The 21,829-nt window shown below is 32.5% G+C and overlaps 6 protein-coding genes across 12 annotated transcripts; all 6 read right to left on the bottom strand.

Moving 5' to 3' along the window:
* Positions 1-32: 32 nt before the first annotated feature.
* Positions 33-2,724, bottom strand: LOC105195341 (odorant receptor 82a-like). 2 transcript variants are annotated; one of them, XM_011160717.3, is made up of 5 exons: positions 1,712-2,724; positions 855-954; positions 674-784; positions 366-521; positions 33-175 (listed from the first exon to the last, which is right to left on the bottom strand). In XM_011160717.3, exons 1-5 carry the CDS (start codon positions 2,518-2,520, stop codon positions 116-118), a joined length of 1,236 nt encoding a protein of 411 aa, XP_011159019.1. In that variant the 5' UTR covers positions 2,521-2,724; the 3' UTR covers positions 33-115. The 2 variants fall into 2 exon arrangements, with proteins under 2 accessions (XP_011159019.1, XP_039304872.1); XM_039448938.1 differs by lacking the exon at positions 33-175 and having other exon boundaries at positions 372-597.
* An 896-nt stretch (positions 2,725-3,620) lies between these two features.
* LOC105195340 (odorant receptor 82a) lies at positions 3,621-6,774 on the bottom strand. Its single transcript, XM_026130905.2, has 5 exons — positions 5,497-6,774; positions 5,115-5,214; positions 4,865-4,975; positions 4,502-4,657; positions 3,621-4,251 (listed from the first exon to the last, which is right to left on the bottom strand). The coding sequence occupies exons 1-5, from the start codon at positions 6,285-6,287 to the stop codon at positions 4,198-4,200; spliced, it is 1,212 nt and encodes a 403-aa protein (XP_025986690.1). The 5' UTR covers positions 6,288-6,774; the 3' UTR covers positions 3,621-4,197.
* Positions 6,775-9,185: 2,411 nt separating this feature from the next.
* On the bottom strand, positions 9,186-12,252 carry LOC113003066 (odorant receptor 4). 3 transcript variants are annotated; one of them, XM_026130898.2, is made up of 5 exons: positions 10,942-11,729; positions 10,065-10,164; positions 9,706-9,816; positions 9,415-9,570; positions 9,186-9,352 (listed from the first exon to the last, which is right to left on the bottom strand). In XM_026130898.2, exons 1-5 carry the CDS (start codon positions 11,727-11,729, stop codon positions 9,296-9,298), a joined length of 1,212 nt encoding a protein of 403 aa, XP_025986683.1. In that variant the 3' UTR covers positions 9,186-9,295. The 3 variants fall into 3 exon arrangements, with proteins under 3 accessions (XP_025986683.1, XP_025986682.1, XP_025986684.1); XM_026130897.2 differs by having other exon boundaries at positions 9,202-9,570; positions 10,942-12,252; XM_026130899.2 differs by lacking the exon at positions 9,706-9,816 and having other exon boundaries at positions 9,202-9,570; positions 10,942-12,252.
* Positions 12,253-12,392: 140 nt separating this feature from the next.
* Positions 12,393-14,728, bottom strand: LOC105195339 (odorant receptor 4). 2 transcript variants are annotated; one of them, XM_026130904.2, is made up of 5 exons: positions 13,540-14,728; positions 13,220-13,319; positions 12,916-13,026; positions 12,633-12,788; positions 12,416-12,570 (listed from the first exon to the last, which is right to left on the bottom strand). In XM_026130904.2, exons 1-5 carry the CDS (start codon positions 14,325-14,327, stop codon positions 12,514-12,516), a joined length of 1,212 nt encoding a protein of 403 aa, XP_025986689.1. In that variant the 5' UTR covers positions 14,328-14,728; the 3' UTR covers positions 12,416-12,513. The 2 variants fall into 2 exon arrangements, with proteins under 2 accessions (XP_025986688.1, XP_025986689.1); XM_026130903.2 differs by having other exon boundaries at positions 12,393-12,788.
* A 78-nt stretch (positions 14,729-14,806) lies between these two features.
* Positions 14,807-17,459, bottom strand: LOC105195338 (odorant receptor 82a). The gene is made up of 5 exons (XM_011160713.3): positions 16,632-17,459; positions 16,304-16,403; positions 15,543-15,653; positions 15,201-15,356; positions 14,807-14,986 (listed from the first exon to the last, which is right to left on the bottom strand). The coding sequence occupies exons 1-5, from the start codon at positions 17,438-17,440 to the stop codon at positions 14,927-14,929; spliced, it is 1,236 nt and encodes a 411-aa protein (XP_011159015.1). The 5' UTR covers positions 17,441-17,459; the 3' UTR covers positions 14,807-14,926.
* Positions 17,460-17,638: 179 nt separating this feature from the next.
* LOC105195337 lies at positions 17,639-21,785 on the bottom strand. 3 transcript variants are annotated; one of them, XR_005574707.1, is made up of 5 exons: positions 19,595-21,785; positions 18,881-18,980; positions 18,611-18,721; positions 18,304-18,485; positions 17,639-18,075 (listed from the first exon to the last, which is right to left on the bottom strand). XR_005574707.1 is itself a non-coding variant. In XM_011160712.3 (5 exons), exons 1-5 carry the CDS (start codon positions 20,395-20,397, stop codon positions 18,016-18,018), a joined length of 1,230 nt encoding a protein of 409 aa, XP_011159014.1. In that variant the 5' UTR covers positions 20,398-21,785; the 3' UTR covers positions 17,639-18,015. The 3 variants fall into 3 exon arrangements, 2 of the variants coding, with proteins under 2 accessions (XP_011159014.1, XP_039304873.1); XM_011160712.3 differs by having other exon boundaries at positions 18,304-18,459; XM_039448939.1 differs by lacking the exon at positions 17,639-18,075 and having other exon boundaries at positions 18,298-18,485.
* Positions 21,786-21,829: the final 44 nt, after the last annotated feature.

Here is a 21,829-nt window from a genome sequence, read left to right as displayed (position 1 = left end):
CTAAATTTTACTTGAAAATATAACGTGCAACATTTTCAACAGTATAGTTATTATTTAATTATTCAATTGTACACTATTCGCTTTTTACCATCGAATATATAAAAATTATTAACATTTATGTAACATTTATTAGGGTACGAAGTATGTTTAAATACGCTAACGCGGATTTAACTACCTGAAATAGTTAAGAATCATGTTGTTAATATATAATATTTTATTTAGCTGTTCATTAAATCATCTTAATTAATCTTACAGAATCCTAGATAATTTTACACATTTTATATATTTATAATTTGTATATCTAAAGTACTAAGTTTCTAAAAGCTACACGTTTGAATATTGCAAAAAAGCATTTTTGTACTTACGGTACCAAAGGTAGAAAGAGAAAGATCAATCATCTTTCCAGCAGTGATTTTGACTGCAATACTGGATTTTAAAATGATCAAAACGAGACTAAGAGCAGTATTTCCAGGTAACAGATACCAGTTTGTCATGTAAGCTGTCTCACCAATTTGGCCACACTGTTATAGTATGATTAAATCGAACAATACGCTTGCGACAATATCGCATTTTAATAAAACTCACACGCACAATTAACTATTAATAGATTGTACGGTTTCTTATTAATTGGATATAAAATTAATTATATATTTCTAACAGGCGCTACCGTTACCTGTTCCGAAAGGATCTCTCCGATGTAACAAAACATAAAGATGTTGAAGATAACCGAGATCAGTATTATAGCGTACGATACCATACCTTCCATTTCGCCTTGGTTCCAATCCTAGAAAAGATTCTCTAATTCGTTTGAGCAATAGGTAATGAATGACAAGCATGTTTCATAGTATGCATACCAGTATGCAATAATAACCCAAGAGACACATGTGTAGCGTGCACCCTACTACTTCCACGAGGCAAACTACATTCGTAATTTTGTCTATATGAGATACGAAGCTAGAAATATATGTAGGACATACTATATGCATAACAAATGAAAATAATCGTTATTTGTTTTCCCAGTCAACACAAAACATTTATTATAAATATTCATAAATATTTACGATAATTTATTTTCAAAAACATATGTAAGCAAAGATTTTATAAAGATGTTTTATAAAGATTTCGGAATAATATAAATATCATTACATAAAGCATTGTATAAAATTATTTTAGAAATATAAGAGAAAGTATTTCTTATATATACACTTTTTCAATACGTTTCTAAAATATCTTAAATGAATTAAAACATGTTAGTATCAAAAAGATATACATATATGTACATTTATATATATATACATATATATATATATATATATATATATATTTATTTATTTATTATTTATTATATTTATATATTATATTTATTATGCACACACATATATATATTTTTTTAATTTTTTGTTACTTATATTTTCTGGACATGAGAATATGTATTATACAAAAATATTTATGTGTGTGTTATACAAATTTAAAATATTTCAATCTTTCTTACGAATATTTTATAAATTTTATGCCGTCTGGGTTGTGCATATATAAATGTTACCACATAATTTTGGGTTTATAAATATAAACATTATATTCATTCAATAATAGAACAATGTGTTACACAATATCTAACATACAATTAAAATAAAAACAAGAAATAAAATATAAAGTTTGTCATCGATTATTTACAAAAAGTTTACCATTAAATAATCCCTTCGATTTTTACCTGAGTACTTTTAAATGATGCTCGATGATGACAGCGAATTTCTGTGAAGAGTTTCTCTTTTCGTTTTCTTTATCGATCAAATTATCCAACAAGGACATCAAGATGTTTAACTGACCGCAGGCATGCATTACAAAAACAGCGGTGAGGCTGCAAGTGCCTACTCCTACAGAATTCACGACGAACGTGGATAGACACTGTGTTACGAACACTATCTCGTACATTGGACTTGTTGTAGTGTCCACAATCTTCTCATAAAATGGGAAAGGTAGCGGACGCACCGTCACGTTATTGCTCTCGGTAGACTGGGCACTCAACGTCATTCCTCGGAAAATTCCGTACGAGAATACGCCACTGTGCATAATTGTCGCGGAGAATATCGCGATGAAACGACCTATCCTAGCATTTCTTAGCATCATCTCTTGCTCCTCGAGTTTTGTCACGGCCCGCCAATCCGTCTCTATATGCTTGATACATCGATGTATGTCGCCAACGTGCGTCAGTAACGAGACATACTTGAGACTCGCCAGTATCCAGTTGCTGAGCGGTCCGAAATCGCGCATCTTCATCTCCAAGTCCTTGGTCTCGTCCAGGAATATAGCCAACGCGCAAGGCACCAAAGTGCTGGCGATCAAAAAAATGCATACTATCAGTAGCACCACTGATAAAATCCTTTCCACAATCGACGAATCCGTTACCGGCCAGACACTTATCGGCTTCAGCAACCAACGAATCGGCTGTATGCTGTACTCCTTGTTCTCTATATAATTAAATGCGACCGGTGAGTTCTGTCGATTCGAGGGCTTCTTCATGTTCGCTTCTCAGAAGCACAGACACGACTGAATGGCTGCGCGGATGATTACTCGAAACTCGCACGAATCACAAAGTAACGCGTGCGCGGTGTACCGACTACACTTTCGTTTAATACACACGTTCCTCGAATAATCGATATTTACAGTGATAGCAAATTAAAGTGGTGGTAATTTCATTGCAGAATAGATGGCGAAATAGCAGATGGCGAAATAGCAGATTGCTAAGTCGCGTCGTCACGCAATTCGCTCACTTTTTTGGTACTATAGTAAAGTAACTTTGCTGTGGCTCATCTGTTTCTGTATTTTTTTTAAACGGATGTAAGAATTATCAGTTTGTGGAAGCTCTGTTTTTTGTTCTCTATTAGTTCCATCCTGTTCGTCTGAGTTATCCGTTCAGAGTAAGGGGAGTTGAGCAGCGCTTACATGCGATTTATTCCAGAGGACAAGGGTGAAACTTTTTTCTAATCGATACACAAATGAAAGGGCAATGTACTTGAAAAAGATATGATCGCTTACAAATTTGTATTTAGCAATGGATATCAAGTTAAGTATTTTTGGTATGTATACAGTTGTAAAATTATTAACACCGTTTTATTAAATTGTACTTTAATTCTAGAAAATGTGGATTTATTGATAGCTTTCTTGAGAAGGAAATTAAAATTAATATTTTTTTCAATTTTAATTCTGTAATATTGAAAACACAATTTTTCTCTATAATTGCAAAATATTATGATTTACTATTAATAAAATACATACTTATACATTATTCTTGATATTTTTAACTCTTAACTACACTGGCGGGATATAAACGTACCCTACTGTGTAAGTTAATATATTATAAGTAATAACCAATTAAACATGTATTTAGTAAAACGAGTTTTATGCATAATACTTTTTATGTACATTGTAATACTGAAACATAATCTTATAATGCTTTTAGATTACGTCAAGAATTGTTTAATTTTTTACCATCATGTTTCCGTTTTCTGCATGAAAACCATTATACTCAGTTTCAATAATTTAGAGAAAAATAGATTAATTAAATAAATATATATATATAACATATTTAAATGAAAAGGAGAAATCATTCAAATGAAATGTAAATTGCAATCATGTCTTTTTAATTTAATACTTCTTCCAATACGCTTATAATTTAGCACGATTACTTTATGACGGCTTACAATGGGCTATTACGAATGGGCACAGTTTATCCTGCCAAAGTTGAATGTGAAGTAGCGCTTATGTTTTAAAAAACTTTGATGAGCAGCCTGCAATTGCTTTGAAAGGGTTGCGTGTCTGGCCACTAATTGTCGCGAGTTTCTAGTACCTGTGGTGAAAGAGATTGTCGCGTGTCATCTGAAGACTATCGAATAAATTCATAGAAATGATATTGAGCGTGCTTTAATTATTAGTCATAATTTATATTTTTTGTTATTAAAGGATTTGAGAAAGCAAATTAGTATTTTACGGAATATTGAAATTATAATAACTAGTGAACTAGAAAATCATAAAAAATTATGTAACATACATGTTTGAAAATAATTTATTGAAATATTTGGTAATCTCTGATATCACTGATTTTATTTACTAAATATTATTTTTACGATATTTTAAGCTACTCTATATAAAATATATATTTTTTATATCACTTAATTTATGTTTAATATAAGTAATATTTTACGTGGTCATTGCTCGTAAAATATTTAAATACACCATGGAAGATTTAATTACCTGAAACAACAACATGCGTATTTTTATTGCACAATGCAAAAGCAATACTCTACGAGAGTTATGGATATATTAAAATTGGAAATTTTATCACATCCGCATATAATTAAATGTATAGATGTTTTAAAAATAATAGATAATTTAATTGAACATTTCAACGCTTATAAGATAATCATTTGCAATTAATATAATACAAGGAAAATATAATTTTTTAATTAATGAAATAAAGAAATAGTATATCTACATTACTTACATCCCCAAAAGTTATGAAAGATAAATTGATTAACTTTCCTGCAGTGATCTTAACCACGTTACTTGATTGGAGAATAATTAAAACCAAACCACGTGCAGTTTTGTGATGTAAATCATGCCAGTTAGTCATATATGCCATTTCCCCGACATATTTACACTAGTAAATTGACATAAAATTTAAACAAGACATTAGAAAAAATTAAAATATTTATTAAAAGTGAGACTATTATATTTTATGATTTTTTGATATTAATATAAAAATATCATAATTCACTTTTTTTCTAAAAATATAAATTAATTTATCAAGAAATGATACAGTCGGGTATTTCTTAGTCTCAGTATATTTTAATTCTTGAAATATTACCTTTTCTGTAACAATTTCTCCGATGTAGCAAAATATAAAAATATTAAAACCGTATGACAAATATGTAAAAACGCAAGATATTATGTTTGCTGCATCGAGCGTTTCCCAAGCCTAAAAATATGGATTTATCTTTATTATCTAATTTATTGTTTCCAGTACGTGTTTTATAATAGAATAGCCATTATATTTGGCTTATTATAAATAAATAAAAATTAAAAATTAAATAAATTTTTATACATCTCTAGCGTACCATAATCATGTAATATCCGATTAAGCACATAACTGTTGTGCATCCCATTAATTGTGCAAGAGAAACTGTATTCATAATATCTTCAATGAGTGATACAAAACTGAAACATATAAATAAAATAAAGTAGAATTCTTTTTACAAGCGAGTTACCTACACATGAATTTTACGATAACAAATTGAATTCCTTTTCATGATGACAGATTCTCTTTTGATAATTTAGAAAAAGAAAATAAATTTTTAATTTTAACGAAAATCTATCTTTGAATAATTAATAATTAATTTTAATAGTTTCAAATTTAGAGAATTCCTGCAAAGATTTCTAGAATGTTGTATTTTTTAACGTGCCTGTGCGCGTGCCTGTGCGTGCTTGCTTATGAAATACCTCAATACTCTCAGATGATGCTCCACGATAGCTGCCAATTTTCGTTTAGTTGTCTGTTTGCTTTTTTCCTGCTCTTCAACAAGTTTATGTAACCATGCGTACAGCACGTTCAGTTGACCACAAGCATGTATCGCGAAGACGGCAGCCAAACTGCAAACACCAACGCTAGAGCAATTCATTATGAACATTGACACAAATTGCAATGCCAATGCGACTTCATTCACAGGGCTAAATCTTGTGTCGATGATTTTACTATAAATTGGACACGTCATTGGATGCGTCATAAAAGTCTGGTTGTCAACGGTAATAGGTACAGTTTTCATCGCCCTCGCTAAACTGAACAGGAATACACCGCCCTGCATAATTACTCCACAGATTATGGTAATGAAACGACCGAGCTTGGCGTGTTGCAACATCACCTCGCAATTATCGGTTTTTTGTATGAGACTCCAATCTGCTTCCATATGTCGTATCAATTTACTAATGTCACCGCTGCGCTTGAGCAACACGCAGTAATTTACTATGCCCATGGCCCTGTGAATCAGTGGCCCCAAAGCTTTCAATTTTGTCTTGATGCTGATTTTCTCAAATAACACATATATTAGACACGGTACCGTCATTGATGCTACCACGCTCCAACAAAACAAAACTTGTATTAGTATAAAGATTTTGCTCGATGCATTTATTTGTGGCCACGCACCGATTAGTATGAGAAACCATCGATTTAATTGTAAACTGTAACCGTGATATTTCTTTTGGTTGCTTTCTGGTGCGCGGTTATAATTTGACATGATCACTGCATGAAAGCGCACAGTGTACTGCCACGGATAGGCAATTCATTGTGCCAGAAAATGATAAAGCGCTTGCGCCGACCTTCGGAAGAGTTTGATGAACGGTCTAACATTAAAATTACTTTGAGAGGGACGTATATTCAATCGATATAATAGTCCGTCGAGAGTTTTCGTTGTCAGATGTCTGAGAGAACACATTGTGTGTCGTGAGGAGTATAAGCATAGATTCGTGAACGTGACAAAGTGCTTTTACTTAATAGATTTTCCTTGTTCGACGTTATATTAACCGGCTATGCTCATGGGATAAATTTGTTTTAAAATGACAAAATCTCATAGAAGTTGTGAATAGATATGATAAAAATGAAAAAAAATATTGGATTAGTGCAAATGTCTTCTTCTTGTTTTTTGTTTAAGTTTGGTTATTACAAGTAAAAATAATGCAGTTGACAGAAGTGTAAATTACTGGCGTTGCGTTTCGTTTCTTTCACCAGTAAAACCAATAAACGATTTCAATTTGAAACGTCATAAAGATTTTCAGATTTAAAATTGCGGACATTTCAACGTTACTGCGAGCTTGTAGTAACATTGCAGAAATCTTTTGTAACTTCCATACAATATTACAATATTTTAATGTAAGGTTTATACAATGTTATTACAAGCTTGCGGTAACGTTGAAATGTCCGCAATTTTAAACCTGAAAATTTTTATGACGTTTTGAACTATTTGGGATCGTCTACTGGTTTTACTAATGGAAGAAACGAAACGCAACGTCAGTAATTGTCATTTTTGCCAACTGCATTATTTTTACTAGTAATAACCAAACCCATTTTTGAACAGACTAATAGTGTGTTGCTTTCGTTATAGTGTATCAACACTGGCAGATAATTTATCGTAACGCCGTATCTATCAGTGTTGACAAACTGTCATAAGAGTATTATGTGTGTGTGAAGCTGGCGTATCATTTCGTGGAAACTCACGAAATGTTGAGAGTTCTGGCTTTATTTACCATAGTTCTATAGTTCCTGATAGATAAAACAAATAGTTCTGGCCTTTAAAAGTGAGACGCCAGGTTCACGCAGCGTCTCAGTTTGTCCTGCGTCATTTTCCAGACCCAATTCTTGTAGGATTTTAAAAGATCTATAGTTCTAGATGAGTTCTAGAAAGAGTTCTAGCGTTTAACATAGTTTATTTAATAAAAAAAGAAATTATTATAAAATATTTATTTTATAATATTACATAATAGAGTTCCGTGTACAAAAAAATATTTTTCCTCCAGTTCTGAATGTATATAAACGCCTTCCGAAGAGTTCCGGTCGATTGCATAATTTATTAGTTAATAATAAATTGTTAACTCCCGCCAAACACGTATTTTGTCATATATGGGTGAGACGCTGGTCTTTATTCGAGAGTTCTGTGTACCAAAAAATATTTTTCCAATAGTTCTTAACGTAACAAAGCGCCTTCCGAAGAGTTCCGGTCGATTCCGTTATTTAATATTTAATAAAAAATTATTAACTCCCGCCAAACACGTATTTTGTCATATATGGGTGAGACGCTGCAGCGTCAACTAATAAATTATGTATGGTAAATTATGTATGGAAAAATACGTGTTTGGCGGGAGTTAATAATTTTTTATTAAATATTAAATAACGGAATCGACCGGAACTCTTCGGAAGGCGCTTTGTTACGTTAAGAACTATTGGAAAAATATTTTTTGGTACACAGAACTCTCGAATAAAGACCAGCGTCTCACCCATATGACAAAATACGAGTTTGGCGGGAGTTAACAATTTATTATTAACTAATAAATTATGCAATCGACCGGAACTCTTCGGAAGGCGTTTATATACATTCAGAACTGGAGGAAAAATATTTTTTTGTACACGGAACTCTATTATGTAATATTATAAAATAAATATTTTATAATTTTTTTTTTTATTAAATAAACTATGTTAAACGCTAGAACTCTTTCTAGAACTCATCTAGAACTATAGATCTTTTAAAATCCTACAAGAATTGGGTCTGGAAAATGACGCAGGACAAACTGAGACGCTGCGTGAACCTGGCGTCTCACTTTTAAAGGCCAACTATTTGTTTTATCTATCAGGAACTATAGAACTATTGTAAATAAAGCTAGAACTCTCAACATTTCGTGAGTTTCCACGAAATGATACGCCAGCTTCACACACACGAGTATTATTTCTACAACAAAGACCAATATTGCATACATTTTTTTAAATAATTTAATGACCAGTAATTTTGTGTTGTTCTAATAAAATAATTAATTTTCTTTAATAAATTTTTAGAAGATATGTTTATTCATATATATTTTGTTTTATACACAAATATATAATACACATTTATGAAGTTGTTACATTTCACATAGTTAATGTTTATATAAGATTAAATATATCACGGAATTTTAAGTACCTGAAAAAATTTCTACTATAACATATTTCTTTTTTCTTTTAATTAAATATGATTATTTTTGTTTTAAGACAATACATATATAAATTATTTTTATTTCTTTTTCTGGAGATACTATAGATATTACCTTACATCACCGAAAGTTGCGATGATTGAAATAATTTCAGCTGTGATCTTCCTCACGTTATTTGTTCGTATAATAATTGAGATAGAATCAATTGCAGTTTTATGATGTAAATTGTACCAATCAGTCATGTATACTGTATCATCATTTTTGCACAAAGTAAAATTGTATAAAATTATACTTTACTTTAATATAAAATTATATTTCACTTCAATATAAAATTATATTTCTTTATTACTTCAATATAAAATTAAAATTTACTAGAATTGATGAAAAATTTAATTATTTGGATTAAGACAATAAGGTATAATGGCATAATAAAGTAAAAGCTCTGGGAAACGATGATATTTTAAATAACAGATGTTGGTTTTTTTTGGTACTTTATGTAATTATTCAGATATAATTCGAAGCTACAGTGAATTTGCTAACGCTTTGTACAAACTGGTGTAAATTCAGCTTAAGAAGCCGTCATAGTTCGGAGCATGTTTAGATACGCCATGGAGGTTTTCATCACCTGAAACATTTCGTAAATGTATTAGACTGTACAAAATATGATATACATTTTTGTGTACTCACATCACCAAAAGTTGAGATAGAAAGATGAACAAGTTTTCCTGCAGTTAATTTGGTCACAGTGCTTGATCGGGAAATAATTAAAATCAGATCACGAGCCGTTGTATGAGCCAAATCATACCAATTAGTCATGTAGGCTGTTTCGCCTACTTGTTTACACTAAATTTAAATTATTTATTTATTTTATAGTACAAAAAGGTTATATAATCTTGGCTACTACTTTATTTTTTTAATTTATAGACATTGTGAATAATACTATTCCGTAAAGTTTTAGCCTCACAATTTTTATTTTACCTGTTCTGTGACTATCTCACCAATGTAACACAATATAAAAATATTAAAAGCCATGCCTACATATATGATTACATAAGATATTGACAATTTTCTCCCCATTACATTCCATCCCTGAAAATTGTCGGGCAAAGTTCTATGATAATTTATACGTGCTATTGTACATTATTATTATTAAAATTATAATTTTAAATAATGATATGAATAAATTGTTTTATTGCACTGTTTTCTTTGCGGTTAGTTATTTTGTGCGACTTTCGTGTTTCAATTTATTTTAAAATAAACAGTCGCACAATGTGTGTGTTTGTGTGTGTGTCGATGTATTCTAATTACATATTCACCTTTTTAACTTTTTAGCGTACCGTAATGATGTAATATCCAAGTAAACACAAGTCAAACGTACATCCTAGCACTTCCACAAAACATAACTGATTCATAAGTGCTTCCATCTGTGCCACGAAGCTACAAATAACAATTAAATTACAATTGTATTTTTAAATATATATATACAGAATATATCTAATTAAATTACGTTTTTCTCGAAAGCTGTTAGAAGTAAGAGAAGATTCATCTATCCAAATTGTAGAGTAAGTAGAAATATCTTTATGAGACATATTTATATTTTTTCTAGATGAAAGTATTCCTGGAATTTAGAACCGTCTTTCTTTTTTTAATGGAGTTATAATATTTTTCATATAATATAATTCTTCTAATTATTCTGCATACAAAAGTATTAAAGTATAATTACGAAAAAATATTTTACAAAATATTTTATGTTTTGCATCAAAATATGTCTGAATAAAGTAGAAAATATTTCGTAAATTATTGATTTTTCGGTAACTTTATTTTAATATCTTTATTTTTGGAATAAATAGAAGAATTATATTACGTAAAATGTCATATAATTCCATTAAAAAGAAACAAATTTTGCTTTGAAATCTCAGGAACATTTCTTTAGAAAAATTACATATCCATCTTGAAATATTCTTCTATTTATCCCACAATTACAATATTACAGATGCCTCATTCTAATCATTTTCGAGAAAAATGTAGCGAGTTTTTCTAAGATTCATCCTGTATACGTTAATTTTTTAATTTAATTATGTAACAGAGAAAAAGAAGAAAGAAAGAGAGAGAGAGAATTATTGGACTGACATTAAAATTAGAGCTATCAAAATATGAAACATTTTAAATCTGGATATCAAGAATATTAACTTCTTAAATTTGTGCTAGTATTACCTCAGTACTTTTAAATGGTGCTCCACAATGTTCCCCAATCGATGTTGCACCGTGTTTTGTTTCTTTCGATTCTCCAGCTGATCTAGCCATCTCATTAGCATAGTTAACTGGCCGCATGCATGCGTTGCAAACACCGCCGCGAGACTACAGGTGCCGACCCTGATGAAAGTGACAATGATACTCGACATAAGTTGCAATATTAATGTAATTTCAAACGCCGGGCTCTTCGTGGTATCCACGAACTTCGTGTATGAGGGACACGGTAACAAATACGTTGATACGCTCTTGTTGCCGATATGTACAATTACCGGCGTGGTGCCAGTTAGCAGAGTATGGGCGATTACGCCGCTAGGCATAACAATTGCGCAGAGTCCGGCGACAAAACGGCCGACTTTGGCGTATCTCATCATAGCTCCTCTGTCTTCACTATCCGTCACTGTTCGCCAATCGTTCCTCATATGTTGCACGCAACGATTTATATCGCGACTGCGAATAAGCAGGAAGAAATAATTCACACCGCCTATGCTCCAATGACTTAATGGACCCAAAGTTGTTATTTTTTTATGCATATCAGTCTCTTCGAATAGTATGTTCAGGATACAAGGCACGAGCGCGTAGACTATGAGGGAGTAGCAGGTTATTGCCAGTATTATTGAAATCACCTTATCCTTTATTGGCGTGGAGTCTTCACTTGGCCAAGCGCCCATCGGTTTCAAGAGCCAACGATTAAACTGAGTACTGTAATCGGTTACGTCCTGCTGCGGATTGTTAGATTCATCGACATCCATGATTGCTCGCGAAGCGCGCGGATGCTACTGAATCGACTGTTAGACATGCATGCAGTTGACAAAAAGTAGCGCCTGCGCCAACGAGTATCTTAGTAACGTAATAAGCAGAACAGGATATTTGTGCGTCTCGTCAGTCGATCGATACTCGCCGAGTACGCTGCGCTATTGAGGGAGTCTCTTTCAGAGAAATTGATCACCATAAAGAATCATTTGCGAAAGTATTAAATTATTATTAAGATAAAAGATTGTGATCTTTTTATATATTGTATTCAGATAGGTATAAACTTTAGTTATTATTAATTCGTTGTTTTTTAAAAATATTAATTAAAAAAGAACATTTTTTAAAAATATAATTGTATTTTTAAAAAAGCAATTATTTTTACAATTTCTTATTTTCTATAATTAACATTTTTGATGTTAGCCGTCACCGTGATTTTTGGCACCCATCAACTGTAAAGGGGGGTCATTAATGTTCAACATTATTTTTCTAATGGATTAAGTGATTCAAAAAATATTAAAAAATTATTCGATACTATATGCAATGTTATTTTTGCTGTATCAAAATTATACCAATTTTGTTTGTTTCTTTGGTCATGTCAATATATTTTTACTTTTAAAAAGTAATTTTTATTTTGTCATGTATTTAGGGTTTAGAAAATGATATTTTTTTAATAATAAATGTTATATTTTATTTATAATTTATATATTTATTCAAATATAATTTTAAATTACGGTGTTAACTAGAGAATTTGCTAACGCTTTGTACAAACTGGTGTAATTCAACTTAAGAAACCGTCATAGTTCGGAGCATGTTTAAATACACCATGGAGGTTTTTATCACCTGAAACGTTTCGTAAATGTAATAGACTGTACAAAACATGATATACATTTTCGTGTACTCACAGCACCAAAAGTTGCAATAGAAAGATGAACTAGTTTTCCTGCAGTTAACTTGATCACGGTACTCGATCGGGAAATAATTAAAATCAGACCACGAGCCGTTTTATGATGCAAATTGTACCAGTTTGTCATATAGGCTGTTTCGCCTACTTGTTTACACTATTAATTTATTTGTTTAATAATATGAAAAGGTTGTAACAATTGTATATACTTATTTTTTTTTTTTTTTAATTGATGAGATACTTGGAAATAATTCCATAAAATTTTAGCTTCATGATTTATTTACCTGTTCTGTGACTACCTCACCAATGTAGCAGAATATAAAAATGTTGAAACACATAGATATATATATGAGCATCAGGGACAAACACGTTGTTTTCTCTATTACATTCCATCCCTGAAAAATTTCGGATAATAACCGTACAATTTATGGTGATTGTTATTATTAAAAATATAATTTTCAATAATGACATAGTTGAATGCTTTTTTCTGCGATTAATTATGTTTTGCATGTACAGCAATTTGTTTCAAAATGAAAAGTTACCCGTGCGTCTTAATTATATATTCACCTTTTTAACTGTTTAGCGTACCGTAATGACATAATATCCGAGCATACATAAGTTAAATGTACATCCTAGCAATTCCACAAAACATATTTGATTCAAAAGTTCTTCCATCTGTGCAACAAAACTGCAAACAATGTAAATTACAATCTTATTGCTACTTATACACTTTTTTTATGAGTTATATTATTGTGAGAAGAAAAATGTGTATGTGTGTGACAGAGAAAGAGAAAGAGAGAGACAGAAGGAGTTAGCGTAAAATCGGAGACGTTAAAATGTCAAGAATTATATTTTTAATACATACATCGAATAGGGTTATCAATGTCTTAAATTTATGAGGGTATTACCTTAATACTCTTAGATGGTGCTCCACAATGTTCGCCAAACGACGTTGTACCGTATTTTGCTGTTTTTGATCGTCCAATTGGTACAGCCATCTCATTAACACATTCAACTGGCCGCACGCGTGCATGGCAAACACCGCTGCGAGACTGCAGGCGCCAACTGTGACAGAATTGACGACGATACTTGACATAAGTTGTATCGTTAACGCGATCTTGTTCTCCGGACTCTGCCCGATGTCTATGAACTTGCTGTACGTGGGACAAGGTAACACGATCACCGACACACTCACGTTGCCGATATATTCGAACGTTGGTGTAATGCCCTGCAACAGGCTGTGCATGAATACGCCGCCGTGCATAAAAACTGCGCATATCCCAGCGACAAAACGGCCGATTTTGGCATATTTCAGCATCACTTGTCGATCCTCACTATTTTTCACCGTTTGCCAATCGATCTTCATATGCTGAATGCAACGACCTATTTGGCGGTTGCGAAACAACAGAGAGAAAAAATTCATACCACCCATGCTCCAATGGCTTAACGGACCTATTGCTTTTAATTTTTTATGCATATCGGTCTCTTCGAATAGAATGTTCAAGATGCAGGGTAGGACCGTGAAGGATATTAGAGAGTAACAGATGATTATCAATATCGTCGAAATCACCTTCTCTCTGAATGTCGTCGAAGCTGATCTTGGCCAAGCGCCCACTGGTGTCAGGAACCAACGATTTAACTGAATACTGTAATCGCTCGGATCTTGATACGGCTTGACAGATTTACCGCTACTCATGATTGCTCGCGGAACGCGCAGATGCTACTGAACCGACTGCAACTGTTACATACAGTTGCAGTTGAAAAGTGGCGCCTGCGCCAGTGAGTTATGGTAACGTAACAGGTAATAACAGAATATTTGTGCGTCAGTCGATCGATACTCGCGGAGCACGCTGTTGAGGAAGTACTTCTCTAAAAAAATTGACTACCATAAACATGCACTTGCGAAAGTATTAATTTATTGTTATTTAAGATCAAAGATTCTGATCTTTCTATATACAATTTGGATAGACGTATAAACTTTAATTATTATTGTTATATATATATATTTTTTTTTTTTAATATTAGTCAAGATAAAAAATATTTTCCTGTAGAAAAATAATAGTTTTAATGAAGCTATTATTTTCATAACCGCTTGCTTTTTTTTCTAAAACATCTTTTTAATGTTAAAAATAATTTTTTATGGAAATTACTGTGTATCTTTAAATAGTATTAATATTTACTTATATTCTTGAATATTTTATTTATTAAATATATTTCTCTTCTATTTTTCTATTATATTATATTTTTGTTCTATACAAAATATATTTATGATAAATGTTTGTTAGCTTAATTAATTCACGTGGCGGGAGTCATCGTTCTTAATATATTCAAATATACCATAGAAGTCTTAATTACCTGAAACAACAAGGTGTCTTCCTTCCTATTTATGACATAATTAATATTTCGAAAATTGAAGCATAAAAGATATTTTAATGTGTAAATATCACTCATAAAATTATAAATGAAGGAAAAGATGCACCGAGAGAAAAATTTCACAATAATTTGTAAAAAAATGTATTAAAAATTTTTATTACAGTGTCATTATAAATATGATATATGTTTTACTTACATCACCAAAAGTTGCAATAGATAAGTGAAATAATTTTCCAGCTGTAATCTTGATAACGTTACTCGATCGCGCTATTATCAAAATGAGACCAAGAGCAGTTTTGTGCGGCAATTCATACCAATTGGTCATATATGCTTTTTCACCAACATTTTTACACTAATAAAAACATTAATGTAAATATTCTTTGTATATAAGTATTTTGTATATTTTATAAAACATAGAAACAAATTAAGAAACATTACATGATATAAAGCGCAATCGATATATAATCAATGATTTATTAAACATGGAATAATTAAATTGTAATATTTTAAAATATTTATTATAATTCTGAAGAATTACCTGTTCCGTTAGAATCTCGCCGATGAAACAAAATATAAAAATATTGAAAGCCATTGATAGGTATACGATGACATATGATGTTATTTTTGCTGCATCAAAATCACTCCAGTTCTAGAAAATCAAAAATTAGATTTAGTATTTTATAAATGAAGAAGTTAATGTGCTGATGATAGGAAAAAATGGGATAGGTCGGACCTATTTGCAATTTTTGCTTTTTATAAAGTACAAGTAAAGTCCAATCATAAAACCGAAGGGAAGATAAAATGCCGTTGGAAAGATAATTTAATTATCTTTATTTTTGCTTCAAATTATTTTGCCGTATTTCTCACGTGTGTTGAACTAATGGAAAATGTAAAAATGCTTTTTCCAGTCCGATTTGGAATCACTAGTTCAACTACAATCAAGTTGCAATTCCAATTTAAAAGTTCGATTTGGACATGAAATCTTTCGAACTTTGGAACAAATTTTATAATAAGTGATCGTAAAACGCTTGATATTTTTGAATTTTACACTCTTTAATTATCTTAAATCAATTATCTTTCAAAATGTTAACATCTTTTAAATAATGATTTACAAGGATTTTCTTTTTTTTTTTAACTTTTGCACGATGGCTAAAAATATATGTTTGCGTTTATTCTATGAATGTTATGACAGAGAATTGTCAAACTGCTGTCACATTTTCGATGTCATCTAAATTAAAAAAGTCCGATTTAACTCATTCTTCCCTAACATATATTCACCTTTTTAGGTCTTTAGCATACCGTAATAGAATAATATGCAAGTAAACACATATTCAATGTGCATCCCACCAATTCCACAAGACAGATGGTTTGCATGATATTTTCTATGCGCGATATAAAACTGAAAAAACATACACGAAGATCCAAATGCGTTGTTCTTTACCATTCGATATAAATAAAACATTTCGAATTTTTATTAAATGCTTGTACATAATGTATCAAAATTATAGAAAATATAACACATAACAATATCTTATTGCCGATAATAAAAATGTCTAATTTTTGATTGAATTGTGTGTTCTATGGTGAGAACGCGCAAACGTCGAATCTTGATATTTAAATGAAATACCTCAGCACTCTTAAATGATGTTCCACAATCGTCGCCAGCTTCTGTTCAGCAAATTCGTTTTCCTTGTCCTCGTCCTCAACGAGATTGTTCAACCACGAGAACAACATGCTTAGCTGACCGTAAGCGTGCATGGCGAATACCGCCGCGAGACTACAAGCTCCCACTGTAATTGAGTTCACTATAAAACACGACAATATCTGTGTAAGTATCATGATCTCGTTCGCGGGGCTGAATCTCGCGTCAATGAACTTGCTGTATATCGGACAGGTCATCGGGTGCATCGTTACAGTATCATTGCCAATGATGACAGTCATAGATGTCACCGCTTTGGCCACCATAAAGAGGAGCGTCCCGCTTTGCATGAACACTGCGCAGAATCCGGCGACGAGGCGGCCGATTTTCGCGTATCGCAGCATCACGTCCCGATCGTCGGTCCCGCGAACCATCCTCCAGTCAGTCTCCATGTGTTGCACGCATTCACGGATATCATCGCTGTGCGCAAGGAGCAGCCAGTAATTAATCGTGCCCATGATCCAATGACTTAGCGGACCCATTACACTCAACTTTATCTGTATATCTTTTTCTTCCAGCCATACGTACAATATGCATGGTATCAAGATAATCAGTATCAGAAATACGCAAGCGAAAACGTGCGCTTGGAGTGAGATTCTTTCCACTGTCGTCGATGTAGTCGGTCGTGGCCATGCTGCGATTGGCAGCAGAAACCAACGGGTAAGCTGAAGACTGTAATCGTTGTTGCTTTTGTACGTGAATTTGATGTTCGTTAGTAAACGCTCCGAGTGCGTCATGATCGCTTTGCGGTGGCGCACAATGGCGGTGGCGCACAATGCACTGACTGCATCGAACGGCTGACTGCACCAGCTAGAGCTACGTTTGAACGGGCGCGTGCGCAAATCTTTAGAGCGGTTTGGCGAACAGGTGATGTGTGCTTCTTGGCAGAGACGCATACGCATCTGATCGATAATTGCTGCTTATGGAAATGTAACGTTTGGACGGTGGCAGTTCACGAAAATCGTATGCACGGAAAGGATGGTGCAATATTCTGTCACTTTTTTTTTGCTATTATGTGTAAATATGAGTTGTGATTTCATACGATACATAAGATATATTGGAGAAAAGCATTGGATTTTATTTGATCAGGTATTTAATATATCATAATCATGAGCTGATGTATTTGATTTTTATTTATATTAAACTTTAATTTTGAGAAAGCTATCTTGGATGACATGCAACTTTATTGTACTCTTAATAACGTAAATATAAAAATTGTATTGTGCTCGGCGTAATTTTTCTTTATTAAATATTTCTACTATCACAAGTACTATACAAAATATATTTCTCACTTTTTCTAATTTAATTTGATTCACACGGACGTTCTCATTGTTCGTAACATATTCAAATATACCACGGAAGTTTTAATTACCTGAAACAGCAACGTCTTCCTTCCTATTTATGATATTAATTGGAAGTCCGGAAAATTTCAAGATTAATCAAAATAAGATCAAGATGATATGAGCTTGAACGAAAAAATGAAATCGCGGCATAGGAATGTTAATAATGAATTTTAACGAATAATTATATAGTAAGTAGAATATATATTAAATTTTTATTAATATAATTTTCTTTATTATATAACATGTATATTACTTACATCTCCGAAAGTCGCGATAGATAAATGAAATAATTTTCCAGCAGTCATCTTGATAATGTTATTCGATCGTGCTATCACCAAAATAAGTCCAAGGGCAGTTTTGTGCGGTAGTTCATACCAATTAATCATATACGCTCTTTCGCCGACGTTCTTGCACTAATAAATTTAAGCTTTATTTTTTTCTGTTAGTGTCCAAAATCGTGAAAATAATTTAAAGAAATATTACAAGATGCGAAAATTAAATACAAATTTCAATTTTGTTGAATGATTATATCAAGTATTTTAACTTAGCTTCTTCAGTTATTACCTGTTCTGTGAGAATCTCACCGATGTAACAAAATATAAAAATATTGAAAGCCATAGATAAGTATATAATGACATACGACGTTGTCTTTGCCCCATCAAATGAGTCCATATTCTGTAAAATAAAAATATAAGATTTTTGATTAGACAATAATTAAAAAATGATTTTTTTTGATATTCTATACTAGAAGATAATTAAATCTGATATTTTATAAGTAATAAAATTATAGAATACAATTATATTACATATTCACCTTTCATATTTTTAGCGTACCGTAATAAAATAATATGCAAGAAAACACATATTCATCGTACATCCCAGCAATTCCACTAGACAGATATGTCGCATAACGGTTTCCATACGTGATATAAAACTGTAATGTATATATGCGACTCTAACGTGTATAAAACATTTCTTTTCGTATTTAGCAAAAAAATAAGCTTACGTAAAACTGATAAATAAGATAAATATTCTTGTATCCAAAAGTATCTTTATGTCTGGACATTTACATGGAAATTTATTATTATTAATCTTAGATGTTTTTATAACTTTAAAATTTAATTTTGATCTTTAAATAATTACAGACATTTACAAGATAAATTTTTTAAAATAATATAAAAATTAATGTAAAAAAAATAAATTTGTTACATAACTAGGTTTATATTTTGACAATGTTCTTAAATTGTTTTAGGAAACGTGTTTTTGTAAAGAGAATATTTTTGGTATTTGTTCCATAAACAATACATTTTATAAACAATATAAGCACTTTGTTTCGATGGATTTGCATTTTGTGTTAATAATAACGTTTTATATTTCATATATTTCAATTAGCTGTATTAAATCACTTTATGCTGTGACCTTACAAAATTCAACAATCTTAGCTCATTACATGTCTGGACATTTCATTGGAACATTTACCTTACATTATTCATAGGAATATTGTTTTAATACGGCGAAAATACAATTCTTGATATTAAAACAAAATACCTCAGCACCCTTAAATGATGTTCCACAATAATAGCCAGTCTTTGCTCGACGCATTTGTTTTCCTTATCTTCGTCTATAACGAGTTTGTTTAACCACGAAAACAGCATGTTCAGCTGACCATAGGCGTGCATCGCAAAGACGGCGTCAAGACTGCAAGCGCCCACCGTAACAGAATTCACTATAAAACATGACAGCCATTCTACGACCACCATGATCTCATTCGCAGGACTGAACCTCGTGTCGATCAACTTGTTGTAAAACGGGCAGGTCATCGGATGCATCGAGACGGTTTCGTTGCCGACGATGACGATAGTTGTTGACAGCGATTTACGTACAGCGAAGAGAAACGTGCCGCTCTGCATGAACATCGCGCAGAAACCGGCGACGAAGCGGCCGATCTTGGCCTGTCGCATCATTATCTGACGATCCTCGATCTTTCGAACGAGCCGCCAGTCCATCTCCATGTGCAGTACGCATTCACGGATATCGTTACTGCGCGTGAGAAGCAGACAGTAATTGATCATACCCATGATCCAGTGGCTCAGCGGACCTATCACGCTCAATTTGATCTCGGTGTCTTTCTCCTCCAGTGACACGTATAACAGACACGGCACCATGATGATTGCTATTAAAGATGTGCATACAAAAATGTGCATGTGCGAAGAGATCCTCTTCACTCTCGTCGTCGTACTCATTCGCGGCCAAGCGCCGATCGGTATTAGAAACCAACGTGTCAATTGAAGACTATAATCGCTTCCGTGAGGGAGCTCGATGCTCCTTGTCACATGGTCGGAATGCGTCATGATCGCTTCGCGGGGGCACACGATGCACTGCCTGCGGCAAACTGTACACCGCTTAGAACTACGTTCGAACGAGCGCCTGCGCGTCTCTTTAGAGCGATGATGAACAGATAGGGTGATGCACTTTGTGAGAGAGACGCGTGCAAGTCTGATCGATAATTGCTCGCAGAAAAGTCGCGTTGATTCCTTGCGCGGAAAATACGCTACGATTAATGTTTTGGCGGCATGAAAATACTGTATCGAGAAATAAAATATGAAAAATTATACTTCGAAAATACGAACGATTAAATCGTACGATCACGTGACAGTGATCTCCTACAAATTCTAAAAAGAAATCTGTTAATACGTTACTAAAGGTCACGATAGTTGAATCTAATTTTCTAGCAACTATTTTGATTACGGCACTCGATCTTGATATAATCAGGATCAAATCAAGAGCTGCCTTACGAGGTAAGAGATACCAATCGGTTATATATGCCGTTTTGTCAACTTCTTTTTACACTAATAAACATTGCACTGTTAAATATGCAAATGCTAATAATATTAACTTTTGTTAATCTTACGCTAATTGACATTGGCAGCTTCTCTACCTATTGTGTTAAAATTTCATTTATGTAGCAAAATATGAAAATATTAAAGCTTATAGATATGTACATGATAATGTACGCTATTTATACTCTTTCTGTCAATTTTTGTTCCATTGAAAGAATCATAATGGAAAACAAGTCTAAAGATGTACAATTATATTTACAAAAATTTTACGTACCAAATTGTTTCTCCATCTCAATGCAGCAATGTGTGTCTTAGTCGCGCAATAGCAGCCATTTATTCCGCTTATAATTCAGTGGTTCACGAGACCAACCGCATTTATCTTAATCTTAAGATTCTGCTCCTCAAAAGAAATAGAGTATGCAAAGCATAACTGTAAAATCTATGAAGATGTAGCATGTTATTTGGATGGAACAGTCTCTGTAATTGTGGTAGCGCGTGACTCTAAACAGGCACTGATTAATTTCACGAATCAGCAATTTAGCTGAAGATTATAATTGTGATATTTGTTACGGAGCCAACATCGATTTATTAGGCTCGGATACGGTTATCATAATCTTATTTTTTAAGTGATACTGAACACTTTCGTTAGACTTTTTTTAGTTGAAGCGGAGATGTATCAAAGTGATTGCGCAAGTCTTCATTCAGAGTGCGGTCTGCATGCAAGAAGCGGGACATTGTGCTAATCGATAAACGCTATTTGTTGCACCACCAGTTGAAAATAAAGACATGTAAATAACATGCTGTGTTTGCCTCGCAAGTGATTGTGATGCGAATATAAAATTATGAACTTAACTTGCAATATTTGTAATATATAGAATTAATTTATTCTGTTGCAAAGAAAAAAATATCACTTTTTTTTAAATATCAACTAAAGACTGATGGA

Source organism: Solenopsis invicta, chromosome 5 (genome assembly GCF_016802725.1).
Source record: "Solenopsis invicta isolate M01_SB chromosome 5, UNIL_Sinv_3.0, whole genome shotgun sequence".
Classification (NCBI taxonomy): Eukaryota; Metazoa; Arthropoda; class Insecta; order Hymenoptera; family Formicidae; genus Solenopsis; species Solenopsis invicta.
The sequence above is the reverse complement of the archived record's forward strand: the minus strand, read 5'-3'. Positions and strand labels throughout refer to the sequence as shown.